Source organism: Euleptes europaea, chromosome 1 (genome assembly GCF_029931775.1).
Source record: "Euleptes europaea isolate rEulEur1 chromosome 1, rEulEur1.hap1, whole genome shotgun sequence".
Lineage (NCBI taxonomy): Eukaryota > Metazoa > Chordata > Lepidosauria > Squamata > Sphaerodactylidae > Euleptes > Euleptes europaea.
The window spans coordinates 17968414-17989661 of NC_079312.1; the positions used below are offsets into that span (position 1 = coordinate 17968414).

A 21248-nucleotide genomic window follows, 5' to 3' on the forward strand; every position below is an offset into this window, starting at 1 on the left:
CATTTGCACTCTCTCCTCAGGGAGATTCATCTGTCTCCTATCGGTGTCTTTCGCCAGCAGTTGAAGGCTTTAAAAAAAAAAATCTAGCATACCCCCAATAATAGTTATTGGCCTTCCTTCTAGTGTTGTTTTTATGTGTTTTTAACTGAATTTTAGAATTTTAACGGTCTTTTAAATTGTTTCAATGCTTGATATTTTTATGTTCACCGCCTTGTGGACCCTGATTGGGTGGAAAGGCAGAATAAAAATGTTTTAAATAAATAATAATAATAAAAACAAAGTTATAAACCCATAATAAATTAATATTTTCAATTAAAGGTTCTCTATTATAAAATATATATTCAAATAGTATTCTAAGTTTAATGTTTAACTAACAGTTATGATTAAAGTTTATTTTCAAATTCTCTGAATTTTTATTTTGAACCTTGGGGTCCCTGCACCGAACAAAAAAGTCCTAGTGGTCCCTGGTCAAAAAAAGGCTGGGAACCACTGTACTAGAGGGTAAAACGTGGCCCCTTTAGGTTTGAGGCCTGCTAACATCTATAGGTGCTTGGTGTGACTTTATAATAGATGCCAACTCTTATACACTGAGTATGGCATATTCATAAGTGCAGATTATACTTTATTGATTACAAAGAATATATTTCAACTCAAAGAATACATTTCCCATAGCATATAATGATTCAGGCATTTCAAACAAGCAAGAAGAATTTTCCTGTGTGGAAACGCAGGGTCCTGTTTAAAGCAGGAATGACATGTCTGGACGTGTAGTGTAGGCGGGCACCGTGCCGGCATGCTAACATAGCTGGTGGTCTGGGTTGAACGTTCCCTGGAAAGTTGACATAGACATTTTCTAAATATTGTCGAAGGCTTTCAGGGTCAGAGTTCATTGGTTCTTGTAGGTTATCCGGGCTGTGTGACCATGGTCTTGGTATTTTCTTTCCTGACGTTTCGCCAGCAGCTGTGGGTTAGAAATTTATGTGCTGGTGGGTTAGAAATTTAAGTGTGTAAATTGATAAAACATTTACATTTTAAAATATTGTCGAAGGCTTTCAGGGTCAGAGTTCATTGGTTCTTGTAGGTTATCCGGGCTGTGTGACCGTGGTCTTGGTATTTTCTTTCTTAACATACCACACCCTCATTAGCACATTATCTTGATACTTACAGGACAATGATTAGCACATTACCTTTGATACTTTTTGCAGGACAATGATTCAGCTCAAACCCAACCCCTTTCTGGCTATATATTACTCTTCCTACACACTTGACACTGAGAGACACTGTCCTTCAGTGTTACTCCTCTGAAGATGCCTGTTACAGCAGCTGGCGAAACGTCAGGAAAGAAAATACCAAGACCACGGTCACACAGCCCGGATAACCTACAAGAACCAATTTTCTAAATAAATAATAATAATGGTTTCATGGCATTGTCCTTATTTGTAAGCTGCCTCAAGCAAGTCTCTGAAGTGCCAGCGTAGACATTTCCTAAATAAATCATAACCAACACAAAAGAGTCTGTGTGTGTAGGATGCTGCATGGGTAAAGTGTAGTGTCAGGTGTAAATTGGGACTCTAAAACATATGCTGATAAAGAATGTAAAAGACACTTTTAAAAATATACTAAATGAGATTTATGTATTTACTTCATTTGTACCTTGCCATTCTCCCCCTTGGGGACCCCAACTGCCCGTCATTCTCCTGTCCTTCATTTTATTCTTGCTCTGTTTATTATTTTATTAAAGGATTCCTAGACCACCTTTCATTTAATAAACGTGGTTTACATATTAAAAGAATATAAACCGTGAAGCAGCCTTGTTGTTCTCCACAGAAAAGAGGCAGAAGGGGATTGGTGTGGTTAGCAGGACTGCGGCCATTTTCAGTGTTATGCTTGAGTGTTGGGGCCCTTATCCCCCTCAAGCAACGTTACTTTCCGTGCTAAGACATGGAAAAAGACGGAAATACCAGATAAGACTGATTGGATAGATAAAATGATGGAACTAGCTGAAAGGGCTAAACTTACAGCATTAATAAATCAAAAAGAAGACATTGAATCTGTGGCAGAATGGGAGGCATGGACAATATATTGTATGAATGGATTCAATTGTGATATTAAGGGATATATTTTGATCTAATTCAATTTGTTGAGATAATTAAGAGATGACAATAGTCAACTATATTTATACGAAAGATATAGGTGATTTATTATAAAGAATTAGACAATAAATACAAAGAGAGTAATGATGATAACAAGCGGATAGAGGAGGAGAGGGGGGAAGTCGGAGATATATATGTTAGTTAAATGACAAGATAGGATTTGTTAGATTACATAATTTGTTAATGGATATTTGTAACTGAATATGAATTAACTTGGAAAAAATAAATATATATATATATATAAAAAAAGCAATGTTACTTTCCTGTCAGGGTCTCTTTTAACAGACCTTTCCTTGGATGTTCTCTGGTTTCTATGGCGGCCACAGTTAGCACAAGGCTTGTCTTCTCCCCTGCTGTGGGACTAGACTTGGTGCTACCAGAGCGCTTATACGATTGTATGTTTTCCATTTTGCTCCACGCAGTTGAGGAAGGAGGTTGACTAGCCAAAAAGGACAGTCAAGATGGAAAGGGATTTGAATGCATAACGTGAAAGAAAAGGCTGAGGGAAGCTGATGTGTTCGAACTGGGGGGGGGGGGGAGATTAAGGAGGAACATAAACCTCATTGAGTATACTTAAAAAGATGACAGATTGAGACCTTCCCTTGTGGAGATATGCCTTTTGCCTTATATTTCCACCAGGGAAGGGGCTAGACTTGTTTTTTTGTTTGTTTGTTTGTTTTAATGAAAGCTAGGAATTCAGAGAACCTGCTTAAACTGTCATTACAACCCTACAGCGATATTTTGATATTTTAGGGCCCTTAAAAAAAACAAGGGGGAGCTCTGATGCCATGAATGACGGCAGCACCTTCCCTTGAAAACCCTTTGCTGTTTTCCCAAGACAAAATGGCTGTTGGGGGTGGGGGAATTTGCCCCACCAGCCATCATGTGCTGAGGCCAGTCTGATTGCCATCTTGACCCAACTAGTTGTAGGTTAGAAGGCCCATCTAGTCTGGCCTTCAGTTAATCTTTATCGTGGAAGCAGTTTGTGAGGGAGTTGTCAACAAACGATAGCTGTAGGAAGGATATTTCTGCCTAGATTGAATCAAGATGCTTTTCTTAACACAGAATATCGTTTCCAGTCCTGGAGCTGCTGGCCAGGACTAAAAATGGAAGGGCTGGACCCAGCAGGGCCTGAAGCTGAAAAGAAATCAGCGGCAGGAGAAGGAGACCATCGTCTCGCCCAAGATGGAGCCATCGCCCAGGATCTGACCAGGGTGGATCCACAGCGAATCAAACCGGAAACTGATGAAGGTCTGCCACAGAGATGGGAAGCCCAACAATGGCAGGGGTTTCTGAAGACAGCACAGTCATCTTGCTCGCCAAGGGAAATTCCAGAACTGTTTGATCCTTTGTCAGGAAAGGGCACTCAAGAGTCCCAGACCTCCTACAAGAGAGCAGCTGACATGAGCCAAGAGCATAGGGCAAGCTGTGTTACCCAAACCCTGCCAGACATTGGCAGAGGGGCGCATGGGGCCTATGAAATCATGGCTTCGTCTGTGAAGGTGAAGGAAGAGACTATTCATGAGGAAAACACTGTCAGCTTGGAGATGCGGTGCTGGCACCAGGGGGCTGAAGAAGCCCAAGAGGTATTGAACCGGCTCTGGTGTAGTGGTTAAGAGCACTGGAGTGGTTGGAGCGGTGGAGTGGAGAACCGGGTTTGATTCCCCACTCCTCCACATGAGCAGCGGAGGCTAATCTGGTGAAGCCGGCTGGGTGACCTTGGGCTAGTCGCCGTTCTCTTAAAGCTCTCTCGGCCCCACCTACCTCACAGGGTGTCTGTTGTGGGGAGGGGAAAGGGAAGGGGATTGTAAGCCGGTTTGATTCTTTCTTAAGTGGTAGAGAAAGTCGGCATATAAAAGCCAACTCTTCTTTTTCTAAAAACTTTGTCACAAATGGTTGACGCCAGAGGTTAACACTCTGAAAACATGATCCCTGAAATTCGGGTTTTTCTTTCTTGTCTCTGACAATGCAGGGCAAGATTAGGGAAGGTGGTCTACAGACCTTCACTCATGTGGTGGACCAGGCTATTTTTCTTCTAACAGGGCTGCATGATCCATAGCAACCTCAGCCAGCTAAAAAAAGCAATTTCCATCCAGTTTTAAATCGCCCACCCACCCTGCCACTTTATAAAGTTTCAACATAACTGAAACTTGGATCATGTGTCATAATTTTTATTGTGGAGCTGTTTTGTGGAAGATCAAGGAAGTCAGGGCAGCTTGCATGGTTCCCACTTTCTCCCCACAAACGACCCTGACAGGTAGGTTACTCAGAAAGAGGGTAACTGGCCCAAGGACACTCACTAAACATCTTGGGTAGAGATCTGAATCCAGGTCTTTTCAGTCTGCCCCTGCAACATGCTGACTCAAACTATTAGCATTCACTCAGTGTTTCTAAATTTGCACCCCACCCTTTTCTGTTTTAGATGCCAGAATATAATTTTTCTAAGGCGAAGGAGAATTCGTCAGGCATGGTGAAGATGCAGGCGGTCAAAAAGGAGGGTCGCCTGGAGGCCATCTTGCTGGGTAAGCCTGGATCCTTATTCATTGGAAGGGTTCCTGTGTGGCTTCAGCGTATCTCTGCCTGCTTCCTTCAGTCCTGGCTCTATTTGCTCATAGTCTCTTTCTTTCATACACAAATCTCTTTAACATTGATTGGTTATTTTGCTTTATTCCCTTTGCAGAGCTTGCCTGTACAGGGCATAGATTATTTCATGGATTACCTCTTTTTTCCAACAGATGGTAACCAAGGGTGGGAGAGTGAAGAGGAGTCCTTCCCACCAGAAAGACAAAAGCAAGCTGATACAAGCAGAATGTCTTTGGAAGAGATGCCTGGGAATCAACAGGGGGCCGAACATTGCCAGGAAAATGATCCGTGGGCGATAGAAGTGCACCCCTTTTTACACAATGTACACAAAAGCAATTTCCAAAAGGGAATCTTGAGGCCTGAGGGAAAACGGATGGGCTCAGAGTATGGAAGGACCTTTTATCAATGCCGGGACCTTCCTCAGAATCAGAACATGCAAAAAGGGGGTAATCTATACACGTGCACATACTGTGGGAAAATAGCCAACAGGAGAGCAGACCTTATTGTACACGAGAGAACTCATACCGGAGAGAAACCGTACAAATGCTTCGAGTGCGGGAAGAGTTTCAACACTACCTCTTACCTCACAAAACATAAAAGAATACACACTGGAGAGAAGCCGTATCAGTGCTTGGAATGTGGGCAGGGCTTCTGCCAGAAAGGTAACCTGGTTTCTCATGTGAGGATCCACACGGGGGAGAAGCCGTACACCTGCACAGAGTGCGGACAAAGTTTCAGTCAAAGGAAAATCCTCGATAAACACCGGAGGATCCATACCGGAGAAAAGCCGTACAAGTGTTTAGACTGCGGGCAAAGCTTTAGTCAGACGTCTCATCTCCTGACGCACCGGAGGACCCACACAGGGGAAAAGCCACACAAATGCTCCGACTGTGGGAAGAGCTTTAACCAGAAAGGAGACCTCGTCATACACAAGAGAAGGCACACAGGCCAGAAGCCATATGAATGCTCCGAGTGCGGAAAAAGCTTCAGCACCAGCTATCAGTTCATCAACCACAAAAGGTTACACACGGGAGAGAAACCATACATGTGCTCAGACTGTGGGCAGAGTTTTAATTGGAAATCAAACCTCATAACGCACCGGAGGATCCACACAGGTGAGAAACCATATGAATGTTCCATTTGTCGGAAAAGCTTTAGTGACAAGTCCTCCCTTACGAAACACGTGAGAACTCACACAGGGGAGAAACCGTATAAGTGCTCCGACTGTGGGCAAAGCTTCAACTTGAAATCCAACCTTATTACGCATCAGAGAACTCATACCGGAGAGAAGCCATATAAATGCTCCGAGTGTGGCAAAAGCTTGAGTCACAGGTCCTCCCTTACCAAACACATGAGAACCCACACAGGAGAGAAACCCTATGAATGCTTCCAGTGTGGGAAAACCTTCATATCTAGCTCGGACTGCAGAAAACATGAAAGAGTGCACACGCGAGAGAAGCCGTATAAACGTATGAGGAAAAGCCCTCTTATCCCTTTGTTCTCATGAATAGAAAGTCCACATATGGACCCAGAGGCCACAGCCTGGAAATGCCACATCGTAAAAACCTTGTAAACATTTACATGGAATTGATTTAGCAGTTGCTTGACCAATTCTGGACCTCTCCAAAATTAATAATAATTAAAAAAAAAAAAAAACCAGGAATGAACTCTTTTTGCTTTGCTGATGTATAAAAAGTTAAGAGTCTGTTTTTAACAAAATATTGTGTGATTTGAAATATTTTCTCAATGTTATTGATGAGTGTGTTGGTGCTAAAATTGATTGGAGAAAGGTTGAAATTTTCTTGTGTTTAATTTTTTTTTTTAATAGACCCATTTCTCAGATGTTTGTTTTAAACCACCATTACAAGTCGAGCCCAACTTGTAGCCAGGGAGGGGCGGGATAAAAATCTAATAATAATTTTTTTAAAAAAAATATGTGCTGGTGGGTTAGAAATTTAAGTGTGTAAATTGATAAAACATTTACATTTTAAAATATTGTCTAAGGCTTTCACGGTCAGAGTTCATTGGTTCTTGTAGGTTATCCGGGCTGTGTGACCGTGGTCTTGGTATTTTCTTTCTTAACATACCACATTCTCATTAGCACATTATCTTGATACTTACAGGACAATGATTCAGCTCAAATCCAACCCCTTTCTGACTATATATTACTCTTCCTACACACTTGACACTGAGAGACACTGTCCTTCAGTGTTACTCCTCTGAAGATGCCTGCCACAGCTGCTGGCGAAACGTCAGGAAAGAAAATACCAAGACCACGGTCACACAACCCGGATAACCTACAAGAAACAATTTACATTTTAGTTTATGCGTATGCACACTGGCTGTTGATTATATGTTCAGACTTTTTAAAAACTCTCATGTTCTAGCTTTCAAAATGTCACTCATCACATAGACAAATTCCAGAAGGGTAAGGGTGACATGCAGCAGCCCTAATAGCCCAGACTAGCCCACTCCAAACCACTGCTCTTAACCACTACACCACGCTGGCTCACTTAGAACAGTTATTTCTGACATGAAGGGTAGGAGTGTATAGTTCTAGTCTCCCCTCAACACGACAAGCAAGAGGGAGAGACCTAGACCAATTTCATTTTGGGCCTGTAATTTCCCAATACTCAGGCTTTACTACTCCAGCCTGGGGGTTCGTTTCTGGGCAGGGAAGAGCCACGCACAGACTAGCTTCACACCTTTGCTTAAATAATATAACAAAGTTAATTGGTTTCAAAGAGAGCAAAAGAAAAGTGAATTCTCACACCATCACAGGCAATTAAAAAAGGAAAATAAACTCAAAGCGACTAAAGAGCTACGCTACTTGCAAAGCAGAGCTGGTCAGTGAATTCGTTTCAAGGGAGTGCTCACCCGGTAACTTGGTTGGGGTGATGGCTCCTCTCCAAAGGAGCCACTCTCCACACACCTGTGCTCAAAAAGGGGTGGGGCATAGATTGGTGGTAGAGAAACTGCTTGGCAATCAGAGGGCCCCAGGTTCAATTCCCAGCATCTCCTGTTAAAGAGGAGGTGGTGTGAAAGCACTCTGCCTGAGACCCTGGAGAGTTGCTGCCAGTCAGAGTAGACTAGTGTTATTTGCTCCATGGCTTGCAGAGAGCCACATTTGTACTTAGATTCAGGTCCAGTAGCACCGTAGAGGCCAACAAAATTTTTGGAGTATGAGCATTTGAGAGTCGAAGCTCCCTTCGTTGTTATCATCAATTATCATCATCAGCCAGAAAAGCCACAGGACTACTGCATTCCCCATGCACCATCCTGCCAAACGTACACATAAAATAGATATAAAAGTTAACAGGTAACTGTAAGATTTTTTAGTTACCAGAGTGCCTCTCTCCCCACCCTTGTTGAACCTTACCCAGCCCTTGCACATCTGGAGTGAGGGGAAGGGCTTCCCTCTAAGCTCCCTCCTCAGCATGAGGCACAGCAGTGCAGGTGAGAGAGAGAGAGAGATTGCCAGGGTGCCCAGAGGAGAGGAAGCTGGCTGTGGAGAAAAGGGAATAACGGCACCCCTCACTCCGCACTGTGGCCAACCTGTTCTTTTGACTGTGGTTTTTGCTTTCTCTTCACTGCGGCCAGATTGTGCTCCTCCTGATGGCCACCTTGAGTGCCAAGACGAGAGCTGTGGAGAAGGGTAGAGGATACTGGAGAGGACGGGCCCTTCAATTCCTGGACCAGGGCTGGCAGCTCAGGGAGGCTTTCGACTTACCTGTCCTCCAGTCGTTCCAGCATTTCAAGCTGGCAGCTACAAACCCTACAAGGCAACGGCCTTGCCCACTTTCCTGGAACATGGGGCAGGTGACACCTTGGAGAACAATGCGCAGAAGCCCCACAGGCGGCATGTCAGAAAGCAACGTGGCTCCCGAGCCACAGAGTATCACAGGAGTAGATTCACTGGCCTTGATAGACCAAGGGTCTGATTCAGTATAAGGCAGCTTCATGTGTATGTGTGAGAGACGGCCATCAGGGGGCACTGACGGCTTACATGTCCATTGGTTTAGAAGCCTTTTATTTTAAAAAATCATGGTAGATAAGTGTCTCAATGGCCCTGAGTTAGGGGCGTTGACCTCCAGGTGGAACCTGGAGATATCCCAGATTTACAACAGAGGTCAATTCCTCTAGAGAAAAATGGCTGCTTTGGAGGGTGGACTTGCAGCAACACATCCCCGCTGAGGTCCCTCCCCTCCCCAAACCTCACCCTCCCCGGATTCCACTCAGCCAAATCCCCAGGAACTTCCAACTCAAAGTTGGCAACCCCGCCAAAAGTGCCAAATGGAACCTCCAGATGCAGAAGCACTGTACCTGTGAATACCAAATGACAGAAACAAACAGGAAGGTCGTCATCTTCAGTCATGCCTTTCCCTGTATCTTCAGTGGCCAATCAGAAGCCACGCTGGGCAACAGCCCCACCTGGCCTCACTCACTTTCTGAACACACTTGATGGGCGCCGGGTAAGATGTCAGTGGGTATCATGGTGCCCATGAGCACCATATTGGGGACACCTTATCTAGATAGTTCCTCCTGCTGGCTGTGAGGCCCAACTCTTGAGGGGTAGTTGTGGGCAATAACCACCTGGAGGCTTCACTAATGCAAAGCCCAGTATGCCAAAGGATGGCAAGTAGGGAGAGGAATGTTTTACTCCCCAACCCTGGATTAATTTACTCATTAGGTGGCCTTGGGCTAGCTACTTCCTCCTACTCTAACCTACCTCACAGGGTGAGGAGAGCCAGTGTGGTGTAGTGGTTAAGAGCGGTGGTTTGGAGCGGTGGACTCTGATCTGGAGAACCGGGTTTGATTCCCCACTCCCCGCATGAGCAGCAGACGCTAATCTGGTGAACCAGGTTGGTTTCCCCACTCCTCCACATGAAGCCAGCTGGGTGACCTTGGGCTAGTCACAGCTCTCTTAGAACTCTCTCAACACCACCTACCTCACAGGGTGTCTGTTGTGGGGAAGGGAAGGTGATTGCAAGCAGGTTTGATTCTCCCTTAAATGGTACAGAAAGTCAGCATATAAAAACCAACTCTTCTTCTTCAGGGTTGTTGTGACGATAACATGGGGGAGGGAAGACCATTTGCAGCATCCCTGAGCTCCTTTAGAGGGAAGGTGGGAGAAACTGTGACAAACCATATTTTAATATTCCACCCCCAAGAGACCAATCGCCCTTACCTGGAGAGTCCAGACTAGCCTGATCTCATCAGATCTCAGAAGCTAAGCAGGGTTGACCTTGCCAAGTATTTAGATGGGAGACCTCCAAGGAATACCAGAGTTGTGACGGAGGCAGGCAATGGCAAGTCACCTCTGAACGTCTCTTCCCTTGAAAACCCCACCAGGGATCACCATAAGTCAGTTGTGATTTGACACCAAAAAATAAAAGAGAGAGAGATAAGATAGAGACTAATTTATCCCCTTTGGTATGTTTTTTCCATCTTGACCCAACAACAAGGGATAGTCGTCCATCTCTTGGAAGATCTGCAGCTCAATTTTTTTTAATTTTTTTTTTCCATTTCCCACCACACTTTGAGCTGTTTTTCTCCCATTGCTTGTTGCCGCTCAGTGACACAGGCCAAAGGGCTTACAAACGCAACAAAGTTTATTCCACTGCCTTAAAGTAAAATACAGCCAATGAACCATCAAACTCAGGTAACGAAAGACAAAACTAAAATTAACATTACCGAGGGCATTACTATGTCAATAGGGTGGGTGTACTACGTCAAATCCATCATGGACCACGACCTCACTTGCCTACAGGCAAGTTCTCTACTGCTAGACTTATTCCCTCGACCTAGGCAAGGGAAGTCCCACACGGCAGGAGCAGGGAATGCCGAGACTGTCTTTATCTTTAGAATGTGGTCTGATAACTTCGGCCTATCGATGCCAACCTTCAGATCCAAGGTTGGTTGGGTTCACATGTTCACCAGCAGGTGTTCAGTGTAACACAGACACTCCAGGCAGATGCACATAAATATGGAGGCCCAACGTGTGCTATTTCCATCCTTTTCTTGAGGGAGAAACAGATGAGGCTGCCTGAAGTGCAGTCAACTCATTGGCTTGTATATACCAGAATTGCCTACGCTGGCTGGCAGTGAAACTCCAGGGCCTAAGGCGGAGGATGGTCTTTCCCAGGGCTCCATAGGAAGAGTCTGCCTTCTATCAAGCAAAACCCTTTGGTCCCTCTTATTCTGTACTGTCTACTCTGCACCCTCCAAGGAGAAGAAGGGTCTTTCCCAACAGTCAATGTGACCTGGTGGTTAGACTATCAAATTAGGGAAGGAGAGGCAAGGGGTCAAATCCCCACTCTGTCATAGAAGCTCGCTGTGTGACCGTGGGCCAATCTTTCTCAGCCTAACCTAACCGACAGAATTATTGTGAGGATAAAATGGAGGCGGGGAGAACCAGGAGCGCCGCAGAAGAAATGCAGCAGGCATTCTCCAGTTTATTCTCACAACAGTCTTGTGAGGTAGACTAAGCTGAGAGTGACTGGCCCAAGGTCACCTAGTGAGTTTGATGGCAGAGTGGGGATTTGATTGTGAGTCTTCCTGATCCTAGCCTGGCACTCTAACCACTACACTGGCTCTCTATCAGAGCTCAGAACGTGATCGATAAAAGACAGGGAGATCCCAAAACTGGCTGCTACTTAAGATCTTTCAGCTGGCGTTGCTAAGGACTGAATCTTCTGCATCTAAAGCAGGGGCTCTATCAACACCTATTCCCAAGGCAATAACATGTGAAGCCGATTCACACTGAGTCAGACAGTTTGATTCAGCTAAACTAGTCTAGTTTTCCTGAATTGGTAGCAGCTCTGCTGAGTCTTAGGCAGAGAAAGGTTTCCCCTACCTTTGGGGTTTTATAAACTGGAGATTTCAGGGAACCCCTTGCATGAAAAACTGCATAAATTGGGGCCTTAATTCAAGTACACGGTATTCTGCTGTGGGAAGAGGATTGCATCAGATGGGCATATACGCCTATAAACCATCCTTCCGACTCTAAACCAAAGTAAACAGGATACAAAGAAGTTTCAATCTCTAGGTCCCAATTTCTTATTCTCTGACAAAACAGAGCATTAAAAAAAAAATCAAGAACTCATTGCTAAAGGGCAACAAACAGGAAAGGCTTGTGACACCCTAAATTTGGACCTCATTTACACATGCAAGATGGGATGGAATTGAGGTGGAGGAAGAATGGACTGTACCATTTGGACAGCAGGTGGGGGAGATCACATTTTTTCAATCCTCTCCTATTTAAAAACAAGACCCCACCAAAGGAAAACTAGCACTGCAGGGAATAATCTGGGCTTTTTCCCTGAAGTGCTAATTTTTCACCAGTGGGGATTTTTTTTCTACATAAGGGTACTTGAAAAAAGCATCCTCCTGCATCCTGACAGGGTAGAGCCCCTACCAACATCTCAGGAGTCTACCACCAAATTTGGCTGCATGTGGAGATCATGCCTTACTCTGTTGTACTTTACGATTTTATAAGAAGGGTAGGCAGAAAGTGTACCATAATCCACAGGTGGATGACTTGTTGGTAGTTTCCAGTGGACCGTGTAGTATTGTTGAGTGTTAATTCTGGGTTAGATAGATCTTGGCTTAATCCAGCCAGGGTTTTCATATGTTGTTAAAAAATACATACTCAGGATCACTTATCAATCATCATTTGTTATTATTACTATTTAGACAGGACTACCAATGCATATGGTGCTATGTAGAGAAAGGGTCCCCAATGTGGTGCCCATAGGCACCTTCCTTGGCACCCACCAAGTGTTTTTAGAAAGTGAGTGGGGCCAGGTGGGGCTGATGTCCAGCAGGGCTTCTGACTGGCCATTGAAGATCTGATTGGCAGCGCAGATTAAAATAATGGTGTTTCAGCGGCAGCAGTTTCATTTTCTCTCACTCCTCTGTCCTCATCATTTTTAAAGTACCCTTCTTCTCCCCTGCACTTGGGCTTCCACTGCGTGTGCAGCTCTGCCACCTGCAGTAGCTGTTTTGTGGCTGGCCCCACCTTCTGGTTGTTCCCACCACCCTGTGTCAGAATTCCAAAGGTGGCCAGAGGCTCAAAAAGTTGGGGACCCCTCCTGTAGAGGAACAACTGGTCCCTGCCCTAAGGTGCTTACACCCGAAAACTTGGCACAGGAGGGGTTGTAGTAGTCTATAGATTGAGGAGAGGGTAAATGAGAAGGGCCTGTGTTTCCTTGGTTACGCAGGCTTGGGTTCAGCTGAGAGTGAAGATTTGGAGTTGTGTCAAAGTCTTCATGGGAAAAGTGGGTTTTGTAGAGGGATTTGAAGGGAAGGACAGAGACAGACAGACATAAATCTCACATGGGTGTATTGGGAGTTGGTTCCAAGCATAATGTGCAGCGGGATGTGTGTGGAAAGGGAAGTCATTTCAGGGAGCAGCTGAGGTTTGGGCGGCTGAAGGTGGCGCAGCCAGAGAGGGAAATATCATGGGGAGGGGTTTATCAGGGTATGAGAGGTAAGGGGGAGTGGGGTGGAATAAGACCATGGAGGGCTTTGGAGGCAAGTACGAGGAACTCATTCTGGATCTGACAGCAGGTAGTGTAGAGATTTAAAGAAGGGCGCTATACTGTCAGGTAAATGATTTTGGTGATGCAGTCCCTAGATTTATTCTGCCTTAATTGTTAAGAGATCCTGAACATGAAGTCTTCCCTTTGTACATTTAACATACATTAACAGGCCACAAGATTCTACCGGGGAAAAAACCCAGCCATTCCTGCAAGATGGAAGCCACCCCATCACATATGGATCGGTGACCTGTTGCCAACATGACCCCTTCGCTCAACATAACAGGTCAGCTGTGTCAAGTCAGGGAGAACCAGCTACTCACTAGGAATCCTCAGTTCAGGACTCTGGAGCAGCTGGATCTGCAAGAACTCTCGCAAGCAGATGTCATTTATACATCTTACAGCCTACAGATCAAATAAACATTTCATGACCCATGAAGCAAACTGCCGTCTAACTTGGAAAAAACAATGCTCAGTTTTGTGACATTGTGGGATACATGTGCTTGTAAGAAATGGCTTCACTTCTGTTCGCCGAATGAAGTCCTGTGAATAAAGCTGACCGTGCTTTGTTTCTAACTTATAACGATCTCTGTCCCAATACCAGTCTGCATTTTGGTCTTCTATAAAAGAGGCATTTGGAGCAGTGTCAGGCAGCCCTGAATTTAAGGCTGTAAGCTCATCATCCTTTTTCTGAAACAGCTCACCACTAAATTATGCTGAGTGTTGGAATCAATGCCTTCTCCAGAGTCCAAGCACTCAAGTGGCTGTCTCTCTTGAGTGGATTCTCTTGTGCCTCCTAAGAGATGCTTTATGACCAAAGCTCTGCCCACAATCTGAGCATTCGTATGGTTTCTCTCCTGTGTGCACCCTCCTATGATTGACGAGGTTCGAGTTAGTACTGAACTTCTGCCCACAATCTAAACACTGGTAGGGTTTCTCTCCCGTGTGTACCCTTTTGTGATTGACAAGGTTTGAACTCGTGCTGAAGCTTTTCCTGCACTCGCCACACTCAAACGGCTTCTCTCCTGTGTGCGTTCGCTCGTGGATGAGAAGTTTGGATCGGCTGATGAAGCTTTTCCGGCAGTATGTACATGTGTGGGTTTCTTCCCCGGCTTGAGTTTTCTTCCCCGTGTGCAGCCGTTCATGTTTCCTAAGGTACGAGCTAGAAATGAAGCTCTTTCCACACTCGGCACATTCGTACGGCTTTTCTCCCGTATGGGTCCTCACATGGATAATGAGATCGGCTTTCTGATTGAAGCTTTTGCCACACTCTAGGCATTCATACGGCTTCTCCCCCGTGTGCGTCCGGATATGTATGACAAGCTGTGGCCTGTGCACAAAGCTTTGCCCGCACTCATTGCATTTGTAAGGTTTCTCACCCGTGTGGACCCGTTTGTGTGTTATGAGGTTGGAGCTTGAGGTGAAGCTTTTCCCGCACTCTGGGCACTCATAAGGTTTCTCTCCCGTATGGGTTCTTTCGTGTACGATAAGGGAGGCTTTGTCACTGAAACTCCTCCCACAGTCCAAGCATTTATATGGCTTCTCGCCTGTGTGGACTCTCGTGTGCTTCATGAGGTTACAGTTTGTACTGAAGCACTTCCCACACTCTGAACATTTATATGGTTTCTCACCGGTATGTGTCCTCTCATGTATTATCATGTGCGCACTGTTGTTAGAGATTTTTCCACAATACGTGCATGTATACAACTTTGGCATTTTCTGATTCCTTGGAAAGTCAAAGCTCCGTCGTAACACTGCTTCCCAATTGGGGCCGGCCCGTTTCCTCTTTGCTTTTCGGCTCCCCTCCTGAAAGGTACCCCCTGGTAAGGCTCGGTCACTTTCACCGCTAAGGAAAGCTTGCTTGGCTGTCTGGTTTTCCTGGCAGTTCTGTTGCCTCTGCTGACTTCCAGGCATCTCTTCCAGCTCACAGACCTGGAAAAAATTCCCATTGAATCTTGCCAAGGACAGTCCACTGACGCCTACTTGTGGGTGTCTTTCGAAAGGGAAGCTCTCCTCCTTGTTTTCGTACACTTGGCCGTTGCCTGCTGAAAGAAACGAAGAATCATTGAGGAACACAAGAGACAGGGCCTTCTCAGTGGTGATGCCAAGATTATGGCATTCTTTCCTAAGGCTTTTAGGGGTTTTAAAGTTTAAATAAAAGTCAACATGGAGGGATGTGACAGAAGTTTATAAAACTGTACAAGATGGGCAGAAAATGGATACAGCCATTTTTTCTCCCTCTCCTATATTAGAATTCAGAAATACCCAATGAAGTCATAATGAGCTTAAAGAACTGTGAAAATGGATTGTATAAATTCATTATTCCTGTTAACAGATGTTAGCCTTGAGGGCTAAGTGGAACCTCCATGTCCAAACACAGTATATTTCTAAACATTAACTATGGGGAAGGAGTTGCAGCAGCAGAGGCCTTCTTCTTTCTTGCCTTCCTTATGGATGGGGCATCTGGTAGGCAACTGTGGGACACAGGATGCTGGGCTAGAGGGACTCTTGGTCCAATCCAGCAAAGCCCTTATTTTTTTAATTACTGGCTCTTTACCAGTTAATTTTTTAATCATTCAGATCTTTGCATCATTGTTCTAAAGGGAGGAAAGACACACTTGTTTTGTGGAACAGCTAGATTAGAGTCCAGTAGCACCATAGAGAACAAGATTTTCAGGCTACAAGCTTTCAAGAATGAAAGCACCCTTCATCAGATATGAAATTGTTTTGAAGAGGGACTGTGGTTCACTGGTAGAGCATCTCCTTGGCTTGCAGAAGGTCCCAGGTTCAGTCCTCGGCATCTCCAGCTAAAAGGACCAGGTAGGTAATGTGAAAGATCTCTGCCTGGATAGCTGCTGCCAGTCTGAATAGACAGTACTGACACTGATGGACCCATGGTCTGATTCAGTATAAGGCAGCTTCATATGTTCATGTGTTTTTTTATAAATACTTGTATTAAAATAATAATTTTTTTAAAATCAGCTGCCCAATTAATCAGAAGCACTTCCTTAGCTGATCAATTTTTTAAAGTTTAATTACTCTTACCCAGTTGTTCTCAAAAACGGGGGAAGGAACTAAAAGTGGACCGTGACTCCTCTGCAGGTGAGTCACAAGGCTAAGAGGAAGGAGCCTGAAACAGGGTGATCTGCCTGAGAAGGATGTCGGAGGCTTAACAAAAAATAGGGATTTGTTTCTGCATAAAGTGTGAAATGGCCATGAAATACATTCTTGCTCAGTAATGCTCTATAAGTATTAACAATTAAACAAAAATCTTGTTCATTATTAACTGATGTAAGATTCATGCATTTTATGTTAAAGAGGGGGGAAGTGGCATGATGTTACTTCACAAGTGGATCCCCAAATGCAAATTTAGAAGCCCTACATGGCTTGGAACAAGAGTCTCTAAAGGACCATCTTTTCCCATAGGTCCCTGCCCAGGAATGAAGATCATAGGGAGATGCCCTCTTGACTGTCCCATCAATCAGAGAAGCTTGTTTGGTGGGTACAAAAAGAGAGGGCCTTTTCAGTGGCAGCCCCACAATTATGGAAAACCTCCCAAGGGAGGTACGCACAGCCTCCACTTTCAATCTTTAGGGGGCAGCTGAAGACAGTTTTATTTTGGACTGCATTTTATTAAAGCAGTCTTAAACTGAGATTTCAAATTTTGGTTTTACGTATTTAGATATATTTTATTTATATTGTAAGCTGCCTTGAGCTCCATAAGGAAGAAAGGAGGCTAATAAATGTTTGAAGTAAATAAAAATAAATGCCTCCCGCTTTCAGAGTTTAAGAATCACTGCTCTAACAGTGATCCTAAGAACACTTACCTAGGTGTAAACTTTACTGAATAGACAATGCTTAGGACTGCACTGTAACTGATCAGCTCAGTAAGAAGAAGAGTTGGTTTTTATATGCCGACTTTCTCTACCACTTAAGGAAGAATTAAACCGGCTTACAATCGCCTTCCCTTCCCCTTCCCACAACAGACACCCTGTGAGGTAGGTGAGGCTGAGAGAGCACGGAGAGAGCTGTGACTAGCCCAAGGTCACCCAGCTGGCTTCATGTGTAGGAGTGGGGAAACCAGCTGGCTTCATGTGTAGGACCAGATTAGCGTCCACCGCTCATGTGGAGGATTGGGGAATCAAAACCGGTTCTCTAGATCAGAGTCCACCGCTCCAAACCACCGCTCTTAACCACTACACCACACTGGCTCTCCAGAGCAACTTTAATGAAAAGCATCTTTCTCACAAAATACAGTTCCAAAATCTCACCAAAGAAACCTTCCAAAATCCCAGGCTCCCTTACCCAGAAAGTTGGTGTCTCCGCCACTCTCTTCCTCGGCCTCTGCAGACAGCTGCACTTTCACCGTCTCTGATGGATCTTGCTTCGACTTTGGGGAACTAACAGCCAAGTCTTCCAAAGGCCATGACATCTGGAACAGAGATGAGGATGTGATTTGAGAGATAAAGGGAAAGTTGAAGTGTTTATTCACAGATACTGGACTATTAAAATCAGTGATGATGCAATTGGAAATAATGGCAATGGATGGCCATGGAGGGCGAGTGGTGGCGGCCATCCATTGCAGATGGTGGCCATCCTTGTCATCAGAACATTGGAAAGTGACCTGAGTCCATCCAGCCCTCAGTGATGTCTGAGGGACTTCCCATGCCAGCACCGGAGATTGAACTGGGACCTTCTGACTGAATGAACACATGAAGCTGCCTTATACTGAATCAGACCATCAGTCCATCAAGGTCAGTATTATCTACTCTGACTTGCAGCAGCTCTCCAGCGTCCCAGGTTGAGGTCTTTCACATCACCTACTGCCTGGACCTGTTAACTGGAGATGCCAGGGATTGAACCTGAGACCTTCTGCATGCCAAGCAGGTGTCTTACCACTGAGCCACAGCCCCTTCCAAAACAGTGCTAGCCTGCTGGTGAACATGGTTTATACCAAGTCAGAACACTGGTCTGTTGAACTTAAGTCTTGTGTACCCACTGGCATTGGCTCTTTTCTACCTCTGCTATGTGTGTGTCTAGTGCCATGAACTCACAGCTGACTCATGGCGACCCCAACAAGGGGCTTTCAAGGCAAGTGAGAAGCCCAGGTGGTTGGCCATGGCCTTCCTTGGTGGTCTCCCATCCAAGTACTGACCCTGCTTAGCTTCCGAGTTCTGACGAGATCGGGCTATACTATATCACTGAACGCATGAACACTTGAAGCTGTCTTATACTGAATCAGACCATCAAGGTCCATCGAAGTCAGTATTGCCTACTCAGACCGGCAGCGGCTCTCCAGGGTCTCAGGCAGAGGTCTTTCACATCACCTACTTGCCTAGTCCCTTTAACTGGACATGCCTGGGATTGAACCTGGGACCTTCTGCATGCCAAGCACATGCTCCAGCACTGAACTACAGCTCCTCCTCCATTCCACATCCCCACTGCTGTTGTACGAGATCCTTATTAAGTGGGGATGCCAGGGATTGAACTGGGGGCTTCCTCTACATACTCTGTCACTTGGCTTTACATTACTGAGATGAACAGAGTATACATTTACACTTCATGCATCTCAGCTATGACTCTCAAAAGCTTATGCTGACGTAAATGAACACATGGAGTTGCCTTCTATTGAATCAGACCATCGGTCCTTTTAAGTGGAGATGCCAGGGATTGAACCTAGGACTTATCTGCATGCAAAGCAGATGCTCAACCACTGAGCTAAGGCCCCTTCCTGAATGTTGTTAGTCTCTAAGCTGCCACTTGACTCCTCTTTTTTTATTTTGCTGCAACGGACTCACACATCTACCCATCTAGAATTTTCATCACAGCAGGCCCTGCATTTAGCCATAAGAAGTGGAAACTCAACAGCCCTCAGCCACAGTTGCAAACAAGGATCGTTTTTTCAATCCAAATGCAAGCAAAGAGTGCCAGCGTGGTGTAGTGGTTTGGAGCAGTGGACTCTGATCTGGAGAACCGGGTTTGATTCCCCACTCCTCCACATGAGCAGTGGAGGCTAATCTGGTGAACTGGATTTGTTTCTCCACTCCTACACACAAAGCCAGCTGGGTGACCTTGGGCTAGTCACAGCTCTGTCAGCCCCACCAACCTCACAGGGTATCTGTTGTGGGGAGGGGGAGGGAAGGTGATTTATAAGCCGGTTTGATTCTTCCTTAAGTGGTAGAGAAAGTCGGCATGTAAAAAACCAACTCTTCTCTCTCTTCTTCTCTTCAAATGGATATCGTACTCAATGAACTGAGACAGAAGAATTCACCACAACCCGCTTACCTCATGAGTGACCATCAAAGATAGGGCCACACAATTGGGCTCTCTTTGTAACATCTCCCTCTCTTGATTGTAACATCTTTGTAACTGTAATTATATTTGACACTGGTGCACACTCCAATGCCTCTGATGAAGTGAGCACTGACTCACACGAACGTACGCTGGAATAAATCCACTCCTTTTAGTCTTAAAGGTGCCACTGAATTTTGCAGTCAGTCTCGCTATCTCTGCAATTCCCGGGGGTGGGGGTGAGAGTGAGACACGCTTACCTTGTCTTCCAGGCCTTCCGCCTCCTGTGGCCGCTGCAAGAAGTCCTCTGCCAGGGCCACCGCATGGGCACAGCTCTCCGGCATGCACTCCTTGACCCAGCTCTGCATTTCCGGGGGCAGGATAATGAGGAACTGCTCCAGCACCAGCAGCTCCAGGATCTGCTCCTTGGTGTGCTTCTCCGGCTTCAGCCACTGATAACAAAGTTGCTGGAGCTGGATGAAGACCTCTCGAGGGCCCTCGGCCTCCTGGTAGCAGAACCGCCGGAACCGCTGGCGCTCCGTCTCCAAGCTGATGGGCTCCTCCTCATCCACCGTCTCTTCCTTCACTTTTACGGAGGAAATGAGCTGATCACAAGCTTTCCCACCGAGACATGGCAGGGTTTGGGTCATGCCCTGTTTCCTGAGCCCCTGGCTGGTGTCGGCTGCCTTGAAGGAGGCCGGAAGTTCCCTCAGCCCTTTCCCTGACTGAGGCTGAGGCGTTTTTTTCCGCCTTGAGCGAGGGGCCTGCGCCGCCTTCACAAAATTCTGCCACACCCAGCGGTACTCCGGCCCCTCTTCTGGCTCCTGCTTAATCTGGTGTTGATTTGCCCAAGACAGAAACTCCCCGATGGTTCCAACTTGGGTAGCATGAGAAGTTTCCCCTCCTGCTTCTAGTCGCTCCTTTCGAAAGGGTCTTGCGGCTGGGCCATGTTCCTCCATGTTTTAGTCCTGGCCTGCAAGAAACAAAATTCAGTATTAATCAGGGCAAAGTGAAGCACGTTTGAACAAAAACAGCCACGCCCTCTGATGAGAGAGGACACCGAATACTTTGACAGAGAGACGGCCTGGGATCAGCCCTCACTTGCCACCCTTGCTGCCAGCAAAGAAGACATCAACTTCCTCAGTAGAGAGAAGACTGGAGACAGCATCTTTGCTGCTGGCGCAGAGGGGACAAATGCCTTGGCAAAGAAGAGCCTGAGGCCAGCCCTCACTTGCCACCCTTGCTGCCAGCAAAGAGGCCACCAGCTTCCTCAGGAAATGGAAGGCCTAAGGACAACCCTCAGTTGCCATCTGTGCCACCAGAAGAGAAGACAAGGGAATTTCTTTGCCAGGGAAATTGCATCTTAGAATCATAGAGCTGGAAGGGACCAGGGTCATCTGGTCCAATTTCCTGCATTCCTTCGCAAAGAAAGGCCTGAGGCCAGCCTTCATTTGCCACTCCTACTGCTGGCAAAAAAGGCACCAATTTTCTCAGCTTGGGTGAGGCCTGAAGGCAGCTCTCATTTGCCATCTGTGCCACCAGAACAGAGGATACATCTGCCTTGGTAAAGAAAGGCCTGAGGCTAGCCCTTATTTGCCACCCCTGCTGCCAGCAAAGAAAGCACCAACTTCCTCAGTAGAGAAAAGGCTGAAGACAGCCATCATTTGCCATCTTTGCTGCT

General features: G+C 45.8%; 2 protein-coding genes across 2 annotated transcripts in view; one reads left to right on the forward strand and one right to left on the reverse strand.

Moving 5' to 3' along the window:
* LOC130472779 (zinc finger protein 585A-like) overlaps positions 1 to 21248 on the forward strand; it is a 97779-nt gene that overhangs the window by 14779 nt on the left and 61752 nt on the right. The window contains exons 3-5 of the mRNA XM_056844204.1: positions 3603 to 3739; positions 4576 to 4675; positions 4889 to 6128. Coding sequence (XP_056700182.1) covers positions 3603 to 3739; positions 4576 to 4675; positions 4889 to 6128 — 1477 coding nt within the window. The remainder of the gene's footprint in view (positions 1 to 3602; positions 3740 to 4575; positions 4676 to 4888; positions 6129 to 21248) is intronic.
* Positions 14032 to 20526, reverse strand: LOC130491557 (zinc finger and SCAN domain-containing protein 2-like). Its single transcript, XM_056865321.1, has 3 exons — positions 19828 to 20526; positions 17582 to 17708; positions 14032 to 15318 (listed from the first exon to the last, which is right to left on the reverse strand). The coding sequence occupies exons 1-3, from the start codon at positions 20524 to 20526 to the stop codon at positions 14033 to 14035; spliced, it is 2112 nt and encodes a 703-aa protein (XP_056721299.1). The 3' UTR covers position 14032.

What these genes read in the sequence shown, in the direction of transcription:
- LOC130491557 (XM_056865321.1), bottom strand. Translation starts at nt 20,526, where the DNA reads ATGGAGGAACATGGCCCAGCCGCAAGACCCTTTCGAAAGGAGCGACTA. An exon ending in CGGAAGGCCTGGAAGACAAG is followed by an intron (nt 17,709 to 19,827) that starts GTAAGCGTGTCT and finishes TCTCTGTTCCAG; the next exon opens with ATGTCATGGCCTTTGGAAGA. An exon ending in CGGAGACACCAACTTTCTGG is followed by an intron (nt 15,319 to 17,581) that starts GTAAGGGAGCCT and finishes TTCTTTCAGCAG; the next exon opens with GCAACGGCCAAGTGTACGAA.